Genomic DNA, 18,556 nt, shown 5'->3' on the forward strand with positions numbered 1-18,556 from the left:
CCCCGAGTCTATCTCTTATCATATTTGCTTTCAATCTACTTTTATTTGCATCTTTACTTTTTGCATCTATATTATAAAATACCAAAAATATATTTATCTTATCATACTATCTTTATTAGATCTCACTTTCGCAAGTGGCTGTGAAGGGATTGACAACCCCTTTATTGCGTTGGTTGCGAGTTCTCAGTTTGTTTGTGTAGGTGCGTGGGACTTTTTGAGGAGCCTCCTACTGGATTGATACCTTGGTTCTCAAAAATTGAGGGAAATACTTACGCTACTATTGCTGCATCACATTCTCCTCTTCGAGGAAAACCAACACGAGCTCAAGACGTAGCAGATTACATGGCTCAGGTCATCGGCGTCCGAGGGTGATAACCCACAAGTATAGGGGATCGCAATAGTTTTCGAGGGTAGAGTATTCAACCCAAATTTATAGATTCGACACAAGGGGAGCCAGAGAATATTTGAAGGTATTAGCAGCTGAGTTGTCAATTTAACCACACCAGGAGATTAATTATCTACAGCAAAGTGATTAGTAGCACAGTAATATGATAGTTTTGATAATGGTAGCAGTAGCAATAGTAACTATAACAGTGATAGCAGTGATTTGATAGCAGTAGCAGCAGTAGTAACTTAGCAAGAACAATATAAGATAAATTCGTAGGCATTGGATCGGTGACTTGTTGGATGATATTCATCATGAGATAGTTATAACCTAGAGCGATATGACACTAGCTCTAGTTCATAAATATAATGTAGGCATGTATTCCGTAAATAGTCATACATGCTTATGGAAAGAACTTGCATGGCATCTTTTGTCCTACCCTCCCGTGGCAGCGGGGTCCTATTGGAAACTAAGGGATATTAAGGCCTCCTTTTAATAGAGAACCGGAATAAAACATTAACACACGGTGAATACATGAACTCCTCAAACTACGGTCATCACCGGGAGTGGTCCTGACTGTTGTCACTCCGGGGTTGCCGGATCATAACACGTAGTAGGTGACGATAACCTGCAAGATCTGATCTAGAACATGGATATAATGATGATAACATAAACGGTTCAGATCTGAAATCATGGCACCCGGGCTCAAAGTGACAAGCGTTAAGCATGGCAAAGCCATAGCAACATCAATCTCAGAACATAGTGGATACTAGGGATCAGGCCCTAACAATATAACTCGATTACATGATGAATCTTATCCAACTCCTCACCGACCAGTGAGCCTACGAAGGAATTACTCACTCCCGGTGGGGAGAATCACGGAATTGGCGATGGAAATGTGTTGGTGATGACGAAGATCGAAGATCCCCCTCTTCGGAGCTTCAAACGGACTCCAGATCTGGCCTCCCGATGAAGAACAGGAGACACCGGCGGCTCCGTCTCGTGAAACGCGATAATTCTTTCTCCCTTCAGAAAGCGTTATAATTTCAGGTAATCCCTTAACCATTTTTTTTAGAAAAGGAGGATGACCCCCGGCCTCTGCATCTGGGAGAGATGCATGCGGCCACTTTATTCATGCTCTTACACCGGAAAGATAGTATGCTGGGCCCTTACTCCTACTACTCACCAACCGGTAATCCCTTAACCATACCATGTGGTTCTAGTTTCAAGCCATGGATTTACAAGAAATCGGAATCATCAGAAGAGGATTGTACTTTATCGATTACTTGGACTTAAGAGACCAATTATAGAAAGAAGAGAGTAGCTGAGTGTGTTCAGGAAGAAGAGAATCCCTAAGTTAGAATTGAATTCCATTCCATTTCCCAAAGAAAGAGATTTCCGGCAGGTGAGTAGTAGGAGTAAGGGCCCGGCATACTATCTTTCCGGTGTAAGAGCATGAATAAGTGCAGATGAACAGGAACATTCAGGGTGTGCAATAGTAACCAGAGACACTGTTGTTTGATCCTCTGTTCAGGAGGTTCACCAGGGTCACACAAGATTTAGTGCACGGGGCCAGGGTTCATACCGGAGGTTCTGACACGTCGGTCATCGACGAGGTCGTGACGGTGATCATGGAGGAGGCTGGCGAGGGAGGAGGGCCTGCTGGTCGGTATATCCTCTGGTGCAAATGTCGCTGCTTGCGTCAAGGTAAACTTACTGTTGATGTCCAGCAGGTTACATGCACTATCATCTTTGCTGGCTGTGTCAGTTCTGATTTCGTGGTTCTCTGGCAGATCGCAGCGAGAGAAAGGATCGAGGGCAAGATGATCGTTACCATATTCCCCAGTGCCGGCGAGAGATATATGAACTCTGATCTCTTTGTGCTTGTGTGGGAGGAATGTGACAATATGACCTTCTGATGTCATGGGCAACTCTCATTAAGTAGAATGGATGCTATTTTTCATGTGTTCGTAAGTGTCATCACAAGGTACAGTGGATCCTCTGTTCTTGCTTTTTGCAAAATAAAGCGTGCCTTTGATTGTTTGAATATACACATGTGGTCGGATACATGCTAATTGACTGGAAAAAATTATATGCTGATCTTCATAAGGGCACTCCTATCTCTTTATTTTTTCTTTTGAAAAGGAGGTTGAAACCCTCAGCCTCTTTAAAAAAAAAGAAGAATACCCCCGGCTTCTACATCAAGCGATGCACACAACCATTTCGTTAAAGAAAACCCGGCCTCCGACTCCTATCTTTTCTTCTCCGGCTCAATAATTATGTATGAGGGCCTCCGACTCCTATCTTTTCCTGCACGTACGGAGGCGAAAAACAGCAATATTCAGTCATGATGCTTGCAGTTAATTTTCAGAATGCCCAATGCAACATTACAACACAAAATTGTCAGTCTGCATGTTGCTAGTGGGATGGTTACCTTATCTCCAATTGGCCTCCCATTACTGAAGGCCGACGATGTACACAATATGCACACTAATTTTATTTTTTTGCGAATGAATGTACACAATATGTACACATGAGTATGAAGATTAAAAAATTAAAGATACAAGAGGGGTAGACTGAATTACGGAGGCTGATGGATCCGCTGTCAGCCAAGGTGTCATTCAACAAGTATTTCATGACAGTGCAATGGTCTTCCTTTGTGTAGAATGTGATGTAGTGATTGACCCCCACGAAGTCCAGCGACCCGTTCACCAGATCGGCCTCTTTTGTCATGAACCTCAGCAGCCTTTCTCCGACCCTCGATCTCATTGCCGCCGGGTAATCGCCGAAGAAGAAGGGATCGACAAACCTTTTTGACATAGCATCTGTTTATACAAAAATAATGGCAGAGGCAAGCTGGAAATTTACAACATTTAAACATATGAACCTCAGGCAGTGATAGGAAATTGTTTCTCAAAAGAAGAAGGGGCAGGAAATTGGCCGACATACTCGTATTTCTCTCAGCCATGCATTTCCTTTTTTGTTTTGAGATTTATGCATTTCAAACTGTTAGTCTGCTACAGCCTACAGAAGAGAAGGGAAGGCACAAGGGGGTAAACGGAAAAGGAACGGGAGAACAGAGCGCTGTAACTCCAGAAGGCCTGGCATGGGCTCTCAGTTTGGGCCCAAACTAGCAGCGCCAGCGCGTGCGTGCTGGTGGCATCGCGCGACAGCAGAAGAGGAAAGGCTCTCAGTTTAGTACCACATCGCGCACGGAGGAGGAGCGCAGAGGACGGATGGCTATAAAAGGCGACCCGTCTCAGCATTGCAACTCATACCTTTCTCGGCCTTTTGGCTAAGATCAAGTGTAGTATCTGTTCTTATCAGTTTAATATCTGATATGTGGACCATGTGTCCACAACGATATTAAATTTATTTTTCGTGGGGGTGGGCCCATCACAGTAGCATGCGTCGTCTGGGCGTTGCACTGCTGCCCTGGCCCGGCGCACCCCAACCAAATCAAGAGTTAAAACCTTTGAGTTCTGTAAAAATGTAAGGTTTGAATTGGGCTGGGAATATTATTCTGAATCTCAACCTTGATGGGTTTGTCTGTAGTCCATAGAGACGTGAGTTTCATTCTTGCTAGAGGTTGTTGGAACAAGGTACATCATACAGATTTTTCTATGGAGCGACAGCGAAGGCCCGTATACAATAATTAAAGATCCGAGCTAAACCTAACTCGCCAGTTCATCCTGTACGGCGCTGCAAGGTGATTTGGGAGCCACCCTATCCATCCATCTGGCACGCAACACCCACAGCCACAGAGAAAGAGGGAGGGAGCTATGGCGGTGGAGGAAGAGGGAAGGAAAAGAATCCCATCTCTCCTCTCCTCCGGGGAGGAGAACATCGCCTCCAACATCACCCAGGTGACAGATTGTCTCCCCTCCAACCCATCTTTTGCTTGTCTCAGTTTTGGGCTGCTTCTTGGATGTGGATGTGCGTGGACTCCATTTATGATTTATCAGCTTCGGTCAAGATTAGCCTGTCCCACTGTTTTTGGGCACAAGATGGTTATATTTTTTTGGATAAGTAGAGGATTTGGGGAGAGTTCTTGACAGGGAATAGCCAGTTAAGCACAGGTCTTGCTTGGTACGGATCGGCAGGCCTGCATTTAAATCATTTACTAATGGTGGCCTACTTCATGTTTTTGTTCAGCTCATAGGTTGGACTCCGCTAATAGAAATGAAGAACATTGCTAAGAAAGACGGCTTCGAAGCGCGGTTGGTTGGAAAGATGGAGGCGTACCAACCCCTTTGCTCAGTTAAGGACAGGAGCGCTCTCCGGTGCGTGCGAATGCAATCCTCTATTGATTTTATGACTCGCTTGGTTCATTTCTTGAATTTACAAGTCAAAAGTGTGCAGTTCCTAGATGCATATATCATCTAAGCATAGCTACAGGCTACCCGTGTCTCTGGAATTTAACCACCTAAATGACTGTGATGATGCTCCTATTTTTGAAGTGAATAGGAAATAGGTAACGAACTGTAAACTATTTCTTTACCAGAGAGCGTGCAATTTTTTCTCTGAAGGATGATTGAAGACGCAGAGGAGAAGGGATTGATTTCACCAGGTGTTATGACACTAATCGAGCCAACAAGCGGCAATCAAGGAATTGGAATGGTGTTCATCGCTGTTCAGAAAGGCTACCGGTTTATTGCTGTTATGCCTGCAAAATATTCACTTGACAAACAGATGCTACTGAGATTTTTGGGTGCTGAACTGATATTAACAGGTGAGAAAAAGGGATTTTTTGCCCCTAGAAATGGTTAGGAACTCAACAAGTACTTTAAGTGTCCCACTTGTATGCCAGCGGGGAAATTGCTCTTCCAGTATCTAACCAAATAATCCCTCCGTTCACAAATATAAGATGTTCCAACCTCTATTTTTGAATTGGATGTTTACTCATTTCAGTCCGTATGTAGTCCATATTGAAATATCCAAAACATCTTATATTTGGGAATGGAGGAAGTAGTACTTAAAGTGTCTAAATATTTTTTGATGAATATTTACTGCAGATCCTGCAAATGGGTTTAAAGGAATGATTGGCAAGGTGGAGAAGCTGATGAAGACTATACCAAATTCTCACTGTCTTAATCAAGTCACCAATCCAGCAAACCCAGATGCACACTTCAAATGAACTGGTACTTATATCTGAAGAAATGTCATCTTTATCACCAATTATGTATCTTTTATTTTGTCAATATGCTCTTGCGCAACAATTTACTCGATTGTCATTTTCTGGAACAAACTTCAGGACCCGAGATATGGAAGGACACAGCAGGCAAAGTGGATATGTTTGTGGCCGCTGTTGGTTCAGGAGGCACACTGACAGGCGTAGGGAAGTACCTGAAGATGAAAAATCCATCCATAAAGATAGTGTGCGTGGAACCTTCAGAAAGCGCTGTAATTTCAGGTAATCCCGTAACCATACCATGTGGTGCTACTTTCAAGTCATGGACTTCCAACCAATCAGAACCATCAATGAATAAGTGCATATGAACAAACACATTCAGGATGTGCAAATAGTAACCAGATACATTGTTGTTTGATCCTGTGTTCAGGAGGCTCACCAGGGTCACACAAGATTCAGGGCACCGGGCCAGGCTTCATACCCGAGGTTCTCGACACGTCGGTCATCGACGAGGTTGTTACGGTGAGCACCGAGGATGCCATGGCGATGGCGAGGAGGCTGGCAAGGGAGGAGGGCCTGCTGGTCGGCATATCCTCCGGTGCAAATGTAGCTGCTTGCATCAAGGTAACTTCACTGCTGATGTTAGAAGGTTACATGAATTAGCATATTTGCTGGGTATGTGAGCTCTGATTTCGTGGGTCTCTGGCAGATTGCGACGCGAGAAGGGAACCAGGGCAAGATGATCGTTACCATGTTCCCCAGCGCCGGCGAGAGATACATGAACTCTGATCTGTTCGCAGTTGTTAGGGAGGAATGCGAAAATATGACCTTTTGATGTCATGGGCAGCTCTCCTTAAGTACAATGGGTGCTATTTTTCATGTGTTCGTAAGTGTCAGCACAAGGTACAGTGGATCCTCTGTTCTTGTTTTTCGCAATACAGAGCCTGCTTTGCTTGTTTGAATACATGTGGTCGGATACAGGCTAATTGACTGGGAGAAATTATATGCGACCTTCATAAGGGCACTCCTATCTTTTCTTGTCCGGCTCAATAATTATGTACGAGCGATTGAGAGAGGTCCATTTAATCTAGGGAATATGGTACGTCTAAAAGGTCGATTTCCGCTATATACAATCGATGTATACATGAGAAGTCACAAATTGCTATAGTACCCTGTCTACAAGTCATAGAAAAATATTGAAGTGTATATGTGATCATGACCTCTACATTAGCTATCAAATTTTGATCAGGAAGATGCCAAGAAATTCTTGAACCACTGGACTGAGTTCTTGGGGTATCTCTTGAGGTTATCCTTGTAGTCTACGAAGAACAAACCGAATCTTGAGGTGTATCCAGCGGTCCACTCCCAGTTGTCGAGAAGAGACCACACAAAATACCCGCGAACATCGCAGCCATCCTCCCTGTAGAAATTACAATATCAAAGATTAACTGGTCTACACATGGCAAAATAAGATTTTACTGATCAAGGGAAGGTAAAATCATGTGAGCACCTTATGGAATCAGCTAGATTTGTGAGGTAGTCATTGTGGTAGTTGATTCTTTTTGTGTCTTTGAGGGCCTTCTTGAGGGAGATGAAGGGGCTGTTGCTGTCATCCATTCCTGAAAAAGAGAGTTACTTTAATGTCATGTCTGAAGGCGAATTTAATTACACTTAATTGACAACATGCACATCCTTGTTATGTTCATGAACTCCGAAGCGAGTTTTGTTCCATCTCTTTGTAGTTGCGTGCTAATCAAATGGAGAAAATCATATTGTGCGTGTACTTGCCATTTTCAGTGATGTAGACAGTTGGGGTGTCGTATCTATCTTTGACATAGTTCATGAGTCTCCTCATGCTGCCAGGCACAATGTACAACCATATCGAATTGGCCTGCAGGTAAGGAGGCGAGCAAGAGCAATATTCATTCAGTCATGATGCCTGCAGTTAATTTTCAGAAATCCAAATGCAGCATTGCAACACAAAATTGTCAGTCCGCATGCTGCTGACGTGATGGTTACCTTATCTCCAATTGGCTTCCCATTTCTGAAGGCTGACAATGAACACAAGATGCAGACATGAGTATGAAGTTAGACTAAAAATAGTTCAAAGATACACGAGGGGCAGGAATTCAACTTACGGAGGCTGACGGATCCACTGTCTGCCAAGGTATCATTCAGCAAGTATTTGATGACAGCGGAATGGTCTTCTTTTGTGTAGAATGTGGTGTAGTGATTGATCCCCACGAAGTCCAGCGACCCCTTCACCAGATCGGCCTCCTTCGTCATGAACCTCGGCAGCCTTTGTCCGACCCTTGATCTCATCGTCGCCGGGTAATCACCGAAGAAGAAGGGATCGGCAAACCTTTTGACATTACCTCATTTTATCTCAGCAACTCCTAGAGACTTAAATTTGGAACTACTATGCTAGCTTTGTTCATTTTCACTGCAATCAATTCTATGAAACTGCTAGGCTAGCTCTGTTACTGGCATATCCATCCGTGATTAGATTAATTAGTACTCCCTCCGTCCCATAATGTAAGACGTGTTTTGACACTAGTGTAGTGTAAAAAAACGTCTTACATTATGGGACGGAGGGAGTAGGAAATAGTTAATGGATTTAGTGAGTGAGGCTCACTGACCATCCTAGCTGGAACTCCTGTGCTCTCTTGGCGGCCTCAACATCAGCTGTGGAGTTTGAGACAGGCTCGTACCATATCACATCCAAAGACATCCCCACCTCTCCATTCTGCTCTGCCTGCATAATATTAATACACAAAAAATCAATCTTTTATTGTTCAGTTCAAGCTATGTTGCAACTTCAGGCCCAAGGGGAAATCACATCAATTTTCAAAGAGCAAAACCTGAACTAAACCAATATATAGGATGTTCTTCCGACTTCCGACTTCCGACTGACCTTGTACTTCTTCCTGTAGATGTCCGAAACCGTGGCGTGAGCGAGGATGATGTTGTGAGCGACAATGTAGGGCTCGGTGCCGGAGCTCCCTTGTTTGCAGCAGAGGTGGCGGAGCACGGAGCAGCGGCCCGGCGCGTGGATCCCGCTGTCGTAACCCTGCACCGCCACCGTGTGTGGCTCGTTGAAGGTGATCCAACGCTTCACCCTGTCCCCAAACGCCTTGAAACACGTCTCCGCGTACGCCGCGTAGTCGTTGCTGCATTGGCAGTTTGCATGTTTGGGTTGTTAGACCACCATTGCAGTTAGACCCAAGGGGAGTTGCTGCAAATAAAGGTGCCTACGGTACACACATTATCTGCCTGTCAAGCAACCCATTGTACTTGTCTTCCAGGGCCAGGGGAAGGTCCCAGTGGTAGAGGGTAACATACGGCTCAATCCCTGGAACAATAATTCTACTTCACCTTGTTAGTGAGCTCATAACTACTCCCTCCATTCCTAAATATTTGTCTTTCTAGAGATTTCAACAAATGACTACATACGGTGCAAAATGAGTGAATCTACACTCTAAAATATGTATATATACATCCGTATGTGGTAGTCCATTTGAATCTCTAAAAAGACAAATATTTAGAAACGGAGGGAGTAATTTGGAGAGAGTGGTTCTTCTACACCCACTCTCGATGCATCCACGCAAGAAAACATATCAAAACATTTCAAAAAAAAAAATCTGAAACTTTGTGAAAATGATCATCAAGAAATGTTAGAAAGGCTTGCAAAATTTGGTGGTCAAATAACATTCGAGGAGCTCTCTACAAAAAAGACAAATCCACTGAAAATTAGTCAAAATGTAAGTGCACTGTTTGAGCAGATTTTGTAATCTTGTCTTTTTTGTAGAGAGCTTCTCGAATGTTATTTGCCCATCACATTTTGCAAGCCTTTCTAACATTTGTTGATGATCATTCTCATAAAGTTACAGAATTTTTTGAATTTTTTTGCTATGTTTTCTTGCGTGGGTGCACCGTGGGTGCATTGAAGGTGGTGGTCAATAATGTTTTGATAAAAATTCGACACTGGTCAATAATGCTTTGATCTTCAGAGTGTACAGAAGTTCACCTTTTGCTAGGAGTGCATCAATGACCTTGCTGTAGTGGTCGATGCCTGCTTGGTTGACCTCACCGGTGCCATCTGGACATCAAACAAAACACACAAGGCTATCACTATTAGTGTGCTGGTATGTTAATTAATTTCTCCACAATTTGACAACCCTGTTTATCAGTCAAATTATTAAGGGGCGCACAAAATTTGTACTAATAATGCGTACTTGGGAGAATCCGAGACCATGCAATTGAGAATCTGTAGGCATCCAATCCCATATCTGCCATAAGCTGAATGTCCTCCTGAAATAGTAAGTTGTTTCAAGGGCCATGAGTATATTGTACAACGTGTGCATAATTAAACGCTCATGTTCATATTCGACGACACGTTCTACGGAATATTATGTATCATCTTGATGCATTAATCTAGTGCCTATATTTCCAAAAAGGAGGAACCTCAAAACGGTGGTAGTGGTCAACAGCAACATCGGCATTGCTGAAGTCAAGGATCTTCCCTACATAGGAGAAAAAGGTATTTGTAAGAAGATTGTATCATTATCTTGAATCATAATACGACTACTAATTTTAGTGGCCAAGGTTAGTTCCATTGGTGAGTAAATACATATTCAGTCATATCAGACCTCATGAGTGACCACTCCCTAGTTAACAGTCAGTTTCTCTTCCACTGAAAAAACAAATGTTCTATCACAAAACAAAACAATTGTTTATGTTACCAAACGTGTGTGCGAATTTGTCCCAAATTGTAGGTCCTCTTCCATCCACATTGACGGCTCCCTCGTACTACCAACAGAAAAAACATGATTTCAGAAAAAAAAACATATACCATAATATATATGCTTATTTTTGTGTGTGGGAAATATATATGCTTATTACTCTAAGAATATTTACACAAAATTTACTCATAGTTGGATTAATACATTGCGTAAGAAAACTAGAGAAGATCCTGATGCACACCACAGGTCCCCACCTTTTCGATTAGAAAAAGTCATCTTCCCAAAACCGAGAGAGAACCCCCGCCTCTCCATCGAGTGATGCACATCGACCATGTTTAGGCTTTTTTTTCTTCAGAATACAATGTTTAGTGTGTTATTCTTTTTCTTCTTCGAATAGGGGGAGTAATCCGGCCTCTTCATCATGCGATGCACACAGCCATGTTTGTGTGTCATGTAGTGTACATGTATTGTTGCTGAGTCCATACTGGGTTCAAGACGGATTGATCAAGCTATTATTCAAGTTTTATGGTAGACTGCTTTGTTGAAGCATAAAAGGAAATATGTACTCTAAAAGATAAAGATGGGGAATCAGTGAGTCATGAGTCAGCTTCTTCCAGTTTGTTCATCCAAGACAACTTAGCTATGATTTTACCTCAAAGGGGTCACTTTGCAATCAAGTCGCACTCGGGGGCATACTGGGTAGGTTTAGCTAATTATTGGATAGTATTATCAATGTTTAATTCCTACTAGGTTCCTGCAAAACATTTGGTCACTTGCGCAAGAGTAATTTACTATGCCTCTCATAAAGAAATTGCAAATGTTATTGAAGTTCCTGCTTGCTTTGAGCATATAATTCTTGTTTCTAGTCCATGTCGTTAATTAGCGTGCGCAAAATTCTAACTCCTCTTTATGCATTGCCTACAACACTGGTCCTTGTGCGCATGTGACAACGTAGTGACACTGGGAGGTTACTTGCAAAGTAGTGCTAACAATCATGTGTTGCTCTTGCACAATCTTCAAATCTAACTCCTATGAGCTTTTATAGAAGTTATCCAGCCTCGGATGTCAACATCCAAACGGGGTGTAAGTGTAACTACCATTCTTGACACTTGAGGGCGTGCATGGACAATGGAGATTTTGTTTGTTGAGAAGTCATCCTGTTTTATTTTTCAAAGGAGGCATCGACTGTAAACTCTACTAAAAAGACAAATATGAGCACGGGCATATACAAGAGGAGGAGAGAATGGTGCATGAAACAGTAGCACATGACCCACAATTCCACAATAAAAAGATAAAAAAGATCATATGCACCAAAATACTAGGAACGAATGAACTAGCATGGTAAATAAGATAAACCATATTACAATCGGAGAAGATCGATCGATATATAACAGATCCCATACCACAGAGAAGAGAGGGACGCTCCATCGATTATGTGAAAAGAACACACTAGCCAATTAAGTAAGTATATAGCTTTATTTAGAATCAATGCAAGAATTTCACAAAAAATAGATTTAATCGTGCAGAATTAAATTAATTGAGAATTGTTACTACCTGGTAGGAGGAGGCGGCGGTGCCGAAGACGAAGCCCTTGGGGAAGCTCCCTCTCGTCAGATTATCATGCCCACTCTCCCTCATCTGCGCGTTGCATCCCTGCTGCGTTGCCGCCGCGGCCAACCACACAAGCACCAGCGTCGCCACACATTGCCATTTGCATGCCATTCTCTTCTCCGCGTGCGCGCGAGCGAGAGAGAGCGCGTGCGGCACAGAGACTTATATATGCATACTGTGAGCTAGTAGATGGCATGTGTGTTGCTTACAGGGAGAGAAGTCTCGTGTTGCTTACAAGGAGAGAAGAGTCCCCAAGAGTCCGATGTTTGATATAAGCGTGTGTAAAGTTGGTTAGGAGGGCCCAAGCGGCTAGCAAACCGATCAAGCAAAGTGTGGGGGCAACAAACACTCCCCATGTCCCGCCCTGAGCAAGAATGTTCAAAGACGAGTAGATGTGTTCAGAGAGGATGAGTTGCTGTTGCTGAAATGCATATGATCTGGAGTAGTTAATGCCAGTTGCTATAGTTAGACGAGTAGATAGATACATACGTGTTGATGTGCACATGTATTTATCCGTTAGTGTACCGTTGGCATCCCTTGCAAGGAAGGATCGCGCTTGAAAGCATGGTGGAGGAACGGACAGTACTGTATGTTGCCTCGGCTTGTGCTTTGTTGTTGCTTTCTGAGCTGGTTGGTGGCCAGACAAGAAGAGAGCCCGAGAGGATGGATGGAAGCTTAGCTAGACATGTTGGTAGACTGAACGCAACGCACTCGTACTCGATTTGGTATGCGCAGTACGAGCACATACTCTCATCATGTTGTGGCCTATATTTAGTGTCCAGGTCTTTTCAATCTGTCGGTAAACCAGCCGTATAATGACACATCAACTAAACCTCAGGGCTTTCGTTGTTTTCTGAGCAATGGCCTACGTCTTTTACTTCTCTCGATTTTCTTTTGCCGTCTCATCAGCCCTGGGTAAAGGTGACAACTCTATCGTCGCCAACTCTTGTACTCCCTCTAAAGAAATATAAGAGCATTTTACTCTTATACTCCCTCCGTTCCAAAATAGATGACCCAACTTTGTACTCTCTCCGTTCTTAAATATTTGTCTTTCTAGGCATTTCAAATGGACACAACATACGGATGTATGTAGACTTATTTTAGAGTGTAGATTCACTCATTTCGCTCCGTATGTAGTCACTTGTTAAAATCTCTAAAAAGACAAATATTTAGGAACGGAGGGAGTACTAACTACTACTCCCTCCGTCCCATAATGTAAGACGTTTTTTGACACTAAGGGATTATTTCTTTACGGAGGGAGTATAATTTTGTCATTTTGGGGGCCTATGGCCAAACTTACTTGGTCTCTGGATAAACTAATCATCTAATGAGCTGCGGGATCATGGTTACGGATCTATTTTTGTGAGCTGCCATGGGGCTTTTTCTGCATGTCGAAAATTTAGCCGAGTATTGGTGGGGTTCGCACGACATACATTGCCACAACAACATCCTTATCATCTTGCTATGGCTTACTTTGCCTGGAAATATGTTCTCCGTCAAATTCAAATTAACTGTCACAGAAATCGATCGTTTGCTTTGCTCCTTTGGAGCCCATCAGTGACTATGATCTTGGTAGGGGAGTTTATCTTTTTTACTAGCAAAGTATAAGTTATATGCTACTCCCTCTTTATCAAAATATAAGACGTTTTTTGACACTATGACAGTGTCAGAAAATGTCTTATATTTTGATATGGAGGGAGTACAAAAGTATGCCATTGGATTCGTATTCAAGAGGAACTTCCAATAACATTGTTTTTGTAGAATACATAATTCATATTTTATTACTTACCCAAACAGAGGGGGAGCAGGTATGTCTGCAGTTCTTTAAATGATTTACTACCCGCCCCTCCATGTTTCTGAACTGCATATCAGTGACCAATCTCATGCCTGCACACAAGTACGCAAACAGGCATGCTGTGACCCTTATCTTAAGACTTCCAGGGTTTGGGCACAATTGTTCTCAGCTGGATGCTGTAGTGGACAATATAATGTGTTAGAAACCATTTTTTGACATAATCTACGAGTCTGCATGGCTAATACGAAAAAGATATGGGCCGTCACCCAATAAACTGCATTAAAACAGACGATGAAATGAAGAGATTAATTTTACATTAACAGCTAAGCTACAGCTAGAACCTTATATGTTTACTGACAACATTTATCCAACCTTACTATACTTTCTGTTTCAGGACAAGCATTTTAGCCCAGGTCAAAAAAAAAAGAGACAAGCATTTTAGCCTGGCTGAATGCCATTATACATCAGTTCCACAACTGTTCAGGGCAGTGTTTGATTAATCATTTGCATCCGTACTCATCAAAGCCATCTCCATCACAGAGAAGCATTTGTCAAGCAATTGCACTACAATATGCTTGAAACAAGTAACCCTTTAACCTTCTTGGACCCCTTTGGGATAAGATCCTCGCCCTCAAGACGAATTTCCCCGTGCATTTTCCCCCATGATGCTCCAAACTGGCTGTGAAACCTATCCTTAAAACACGTTTGATCACAGGATAAAGAAAATCTGGATACCGATTCCATGCATCTCTTAATGCTGCCCGGCTGGAAATTAAATTTTGACCTCCCACTAAGAAGATCTCCAGCTTTCCTGTGGACTAGAGGCCTCAGGACAACGGATGGTGACAGTGACAGGAACTCCCGAGCTTCGTTAAAACATGGCAAGACATCGCCCTTAAGCAAAGAACAAGCAAATATCTGCAACCGAGTGGAGCCGTCATTCACAGGTAACCTATGCAGGGGAAGCTGCCAATTATGTCGAGAAAAGATGGGGCGGACAAAACAATAGACTTTGTCCTTTTTAGGGTTGTAACACATTTCTCATCAGCACAACTTTCAACTGATTAATCACATCTTCTGGATTGATGAGCCCCAAGCGTAATTTTTCCTGATGCTCTGCATGCAAATTCTGTAATGTGCATATAAAGGTTAACAACAGCTATATTTTTTCTTTATACAGATGAAAACAAGGCAATGTTATTAAGTTTCAACCTTCCAAATCTTTACAACTCTAGATAGCATCCCGATAAGTATATCTGTGTTCAAACTCCTTTCATGTGCCTCATCCAAGATGATTACAGAATAGCGCTTCAGCAGAATGTCACTCTGGAGAAGCTCAGTAAGTCATGTGAGGAGCAGGATTATGATTTATGTCTTACACAGCTCATATTAGAAGACAAATCACCATGCACATTTCAGAACAAGCAATCACCTGTTGTACATTGTACCATTACATAAACTATTAGAATTATGGAGAGGCTATTAGAAAAACATGGAAGAAGACTAATTGAGTGTCAAAATCGAACAGCTTATATGAAGATTAAGCCTCAATAGAGTTGCTATGACGATCAGTGAACATGGAAAACACTTTACAACTATGACTTCCAAAGTTAAAACAGGTGCATAAGTTATCAATCAGTCATTGTTAGCCGTTTTTTCATAAGTTAGGATGGTTAACAGTAAGTTAAGTCGAGAAAACATGGCTCCTGCTTAAATAAACAAGGCAGCCAAGACAAGTAATCAGATGCACAAGCTGGATCTCTCGCAGCAAAATGGCATCTGTCATAAACTTGATGGAGCAATTACTTCCTACCATTTTATCATGCCTAACTTGAAAACCAGCTTAAGTCCTAGCTCATACGAAACTCTCCTAGCTGTGGCAAGAACAGCAACACGCCGTGGTTGGGTGATACCAATAATCCCTTTTCTGTCAACTGGATTGCTCATACCAAAGCTAGCTTCATACAACTGCAAAAAACAAGTGGCACAATGAACAATAATTAAGTTGGCAACTGTTTACCACAAGGAGATGGTACCTTAAGCACTTGTTTAAAAGGTGGTAAAACACCAAGTCTTTGCACACACTCACCTGTGGGACCTGAGTAGTTTTACCACAGCCTGTTTCTCCACACAGAATTACAACGGAATTTTCGTAGATAGCTTCCATTATTTCCTGTTCCATCATTATTATTGGGAGAGCCCTCCTTGCGACAGGTACTACAATTGGCGGATTGAAGCACTCTTGCATAACAGCTCCCTCCTGTATCAGTTCTTCATCCTACCAAAATAAAAGAATTATGAGTGAGTAAACTCTGAAGTAAGCACAACAGCTTCTGGTTGTAATCTCATTAGGGAATAGGTAAATCCAATAGTTACAAAGATCATCTAGATGATGCTGAGGTGAACATAAAAAAATAACATATTACAGATGTAGTTCACCTGGAAATCTATCGCCACATGAGAACAACTTGGAACACTTGGTTTGTTGAATCTGCCAACATGTCAGAAAGAGTCCCTCCAGTTTTTGGTCCTGGAATGCTCATCTCAACATCTACCACTCGTTCGCATTCCACTGGTTTCATTGCATCGTTCTCTATGACATTCTTACTTTTCCTATCATTCAAATCTCTGCTACATTCATTTGCATCTGTTGGATCAACAACTTTATGTCGAAAACCTTCCTCTGAAGCCTAACTGTTTTCAGAATCTTTCTGATAACCATCTTTCTTGAATAAAGAGAGTTCGTCAGGAACAAGAACAACCAAACCTACCCTGGAGAACTGCGCAGCCCGCCTAAGTTTTTCTTTCAAAGTCTCAGCCTGCAGTAGAGTAAAAGCCTATGAAGAATTAACATATAAATTGTGAAATGTAACAAATTTGACAGTTATAGTGTGTATTATACTTGACCAATAGTGCCCGAGGCATGCAGCAGCGAATGTCCATCAACTGAAATCCTACGATTACTGCCATGCCAGACCACCAGTATGCACAATCAAAAGAAAATATACACCATTCTGAACGGAATAAGTTGAGGTCAGTGTACCGCAAAATCTCGATGCTTCTTGCTTGCAGCAGCTTCTTTTGCTTTTCCTCCTGGGAAAACTCAGGCTGTCATTGATATAGACACTAGGACCAACTATCAACAAAACAGATACTAGGTTGAGGAGGTGTACCTCCAATTTCTGCAGCTTTTTTAGCTGTATCTTCAGGTCTTGTCTGCTTTTCTTACTATTCTAGCAATCAAGAGGTTATGTAAGTCACAAAATCACACTGCTGACCGCACTAGTAATAGCAGATCCAAATGAAACTCGATTAATGGATTCCAAATTAAGCTGGCGGTACCTTGGCTTCGCCTTGAGCCTTGTTCTTCCTCTTGTAGGGCAAAATCAGCGCGTTACTGCCGTCCATGCTCGAGCTACAAACTGAGCAAACATCAACCATAAGCAAATATCACAAGTCACAGCAGATGCAAACAAGGGGGCAACCGACCGGGCTAGGGTGTCTCGCCTAAGGTGGAGGCCGCGCCGGCGGCCGCGGGCGGAAGCTTCTCTAAGACGCGCGGCGGCGACGCAAGCTTTCCGTGGGAGCGAGAGCCCCCGAGTATGCTCTGTGAGGTCGTCTTCATGCCTCGCGATCAGCGTCTGGCAGCAAGCGGCGGCGGCGTTGCCGGCAGGTAGGTTTTTTTTATCGCGGCCAGCACGAGCAGTACTCCAAATTTTTCAACATTTCTTGGAAAAAATGTGAACAGTTTTCCTTAAAAAATTGAATAATGTTTGAAAATCTTGAGCAAATTTCAAAATTCGAACAAACTTTTAAAACGTGACTTTATGAAAAAACATGAACAATTATTGAAAACATGAACAAAATATTGAAATTCCTAATATTTATTGAATCTTTTATATGATGAACGATTTTAAAATATACATTGAACATTTTTGTAATATACGTTGAAATATTTTTAAATACACAGAGAATTTTTCTGTGATATACGCTGAATAATTTTTAAATACACATTGAATTATTTTGTGATATATGTTGAACGGTATTTAAATACACATTGAACATTTTTATGACTAGGTTGTACAATTTTTTAATTGTGAACAAAGTATGAAAATGTAACATATTTTGAAAACATGAACAATTCTTTTAAAAAATGTGGACATTTTGTGAACCGCGAACTCTTTTGGGAATTGTCAATTTTATTTGAAAACGGATTTTTTTAGAATCATGAACAATATTTAAAAAACAGGAAAGGAAACGTAAAAAAGGAAAAATAAATATAAAGAAAACAAGAAAAAAAGGGACAACTGCATGTGCCAGCCCAACTAGGAGCGCCTTCAACGAAGCCACGACCTTTTGATGCTCACGGGCGTAAAATAGGATCTCCCATTCTGTACCACATAATGAGTTCATTAGAATGGTGGTCACGCTTTGGGCTGTTTGACATGCTAGGAGAATGGCGATTGTTGAAGGCAATGCAACTCTCGATATATTGATCGGGTGCATGGTGCACGTATATATGGGTACAAGGGCAGCCCTCAGCCTCATCTATACAAGGAAACTAGAGGCGGGGCCGGTAGGAGATTATCCTAACAGATACATGCACAAATATGTTAAACACCCCCCCCCCCCGCGCGCAGTCGATACGTCACCAGTGACGCATAGACTGGACCGGAACTCCTCAAATGTAGGCGTCGGTAACCCCTTCGTCATGACATCGGCAAACTGCTGAGCAGTGGGAACATGAAGAACGCGGACGCGCGCAAGAGCCACCTGCTCTCGCACGAAGTGAATGTCGAGCTCAATATGCTTCGTGCGACGATGATGAACGGGGTTGGCGGAGAGGTAGATCGCAGAGACATTGTCACAATAGACAATGGTGGCCTTCTGGA

At 42.4% G+C, this 18,556-nt stretch overlaps 1 protein-coding gene, 1 long non-coding RNA gene and 2 pseudogenes across 5 annotated transcripts; 2 read left to right on the forward strand and 2 right to left on the reverse strand.

Moving 5' to 3' along the window:
- Positions 1-3,659: 3,659 nt before the first annotated feature.
- Positions 3,660-3,839, forward strand: LOC123163261 (uncharacterized; annotated as a pseudogene).
- On the forward strand, positions 3,676-8,885 carry LOC123155995 (cysteine synthase-like; annotated as a pseudogene).
- LOC123155994 (beta-glucosidase 34) lies at positions 6,598-12,025 on the reverse strand. The gene is made up of 13 exons (XM_044574169.1): positions 11,813-12,025; positions 10,259-10,325; positions 9,981-10,039; positions 9,752-9,827; positions 9,544-9,615; positions 8,781-8,868; positions 8,431-8,686; positions 8,156-8,271; positions 7,655-7,878; positions 7,536-7,567; positions 7,305-7,407; positions 7,027-7,135; positions 6,598-6,936 (listed from the first exon to the last, which is right to left on the reverse strand). Exons 1-13 carry the CDS (start codon positions 11,978-11,980, stop codon positions 6,762-6,764), a joined length of 1,545 nt encoding a protein of 514 aa, XP_044430104.1. The 5' UTR covers positions 11,981-12,025; the 3' UTR covers positions 6,598-6,761.
- A 2,106-nt stretch (positions 12,026-14,131) lies between these two features.
- LOC123155996 (uncharacterized) lies at positions 14,132-17,304 on the reverse strand. 4 transcript variants are annotated; one of them, XR_006477739.1, is made up of 10 exons: positions 17,154-17,279; positions 17,007-17,086; positions 16,838-16,897; positions 16,567-16,757; positions 16,436-16,483; positions 16,104-16,311; positions 15,754-15,942; positions 15,478-15,632; positions 14,877-15,096; positions 14,132-14,793 (listed from the first exon to the last, which is right to left on the reverse strand). It is a non-coding gene; the product is annotated as an uncharacterized lncRNA (long non-coding RNA). The 4 variants fall into 4 exon arrangements; XR_006477737.1 differs by having other exon boundaries at positions 16,104-16,483; positions 16,838-16,892; positions 17,154-17,304; XR_006477736.1 differs by having other exon boundaries at positions 16,104-16,483.
- Between the last annotated feature and the right edge of the window lie 1,252 nt (positions 17,305-18,556).

The sequence above is a fragment of the Triticum aestivum genome, chromosome 7B, assembly GCF_018294505.1.
Source record: "Triticum aestivum cultivar Chinese Spring chromosome 7B, IWGSC CS RefSeq v2.1, whole genome shotgun sequence".
Lineage (NCBI taxonomy): Eukaryota > Viridiplantae > Streptophyta > Magnoliopsida > Poales > Poaceae > Triticum > Triticum aestivum.

Bases quoted from the DNA above. Each gene is read 5' to 3' on its own strand.
- LOC123155994 (XM_044574169.1), bottom strand. From the start codon at position 11,980: ATGGCATGCAAATGGCAATGTGTGGCGACGCTGGTGCTTGTGTGGTTG. The intron at 9,616-9,751 runs GTACGCATTATT...TTTGATGTCCAG, and splicing joins ATGGTCTCGGATTCTCCCAA to ATGGCACCGGTGAGGTCAAC. The intron at 7,879-8,155 runs GTCAGTGAGCCT...TAATGTCAAAAG, and splicing joins CAGGAGTTCCAGCTAGGATG to GTTTGCCGATCCCTTCTTCT.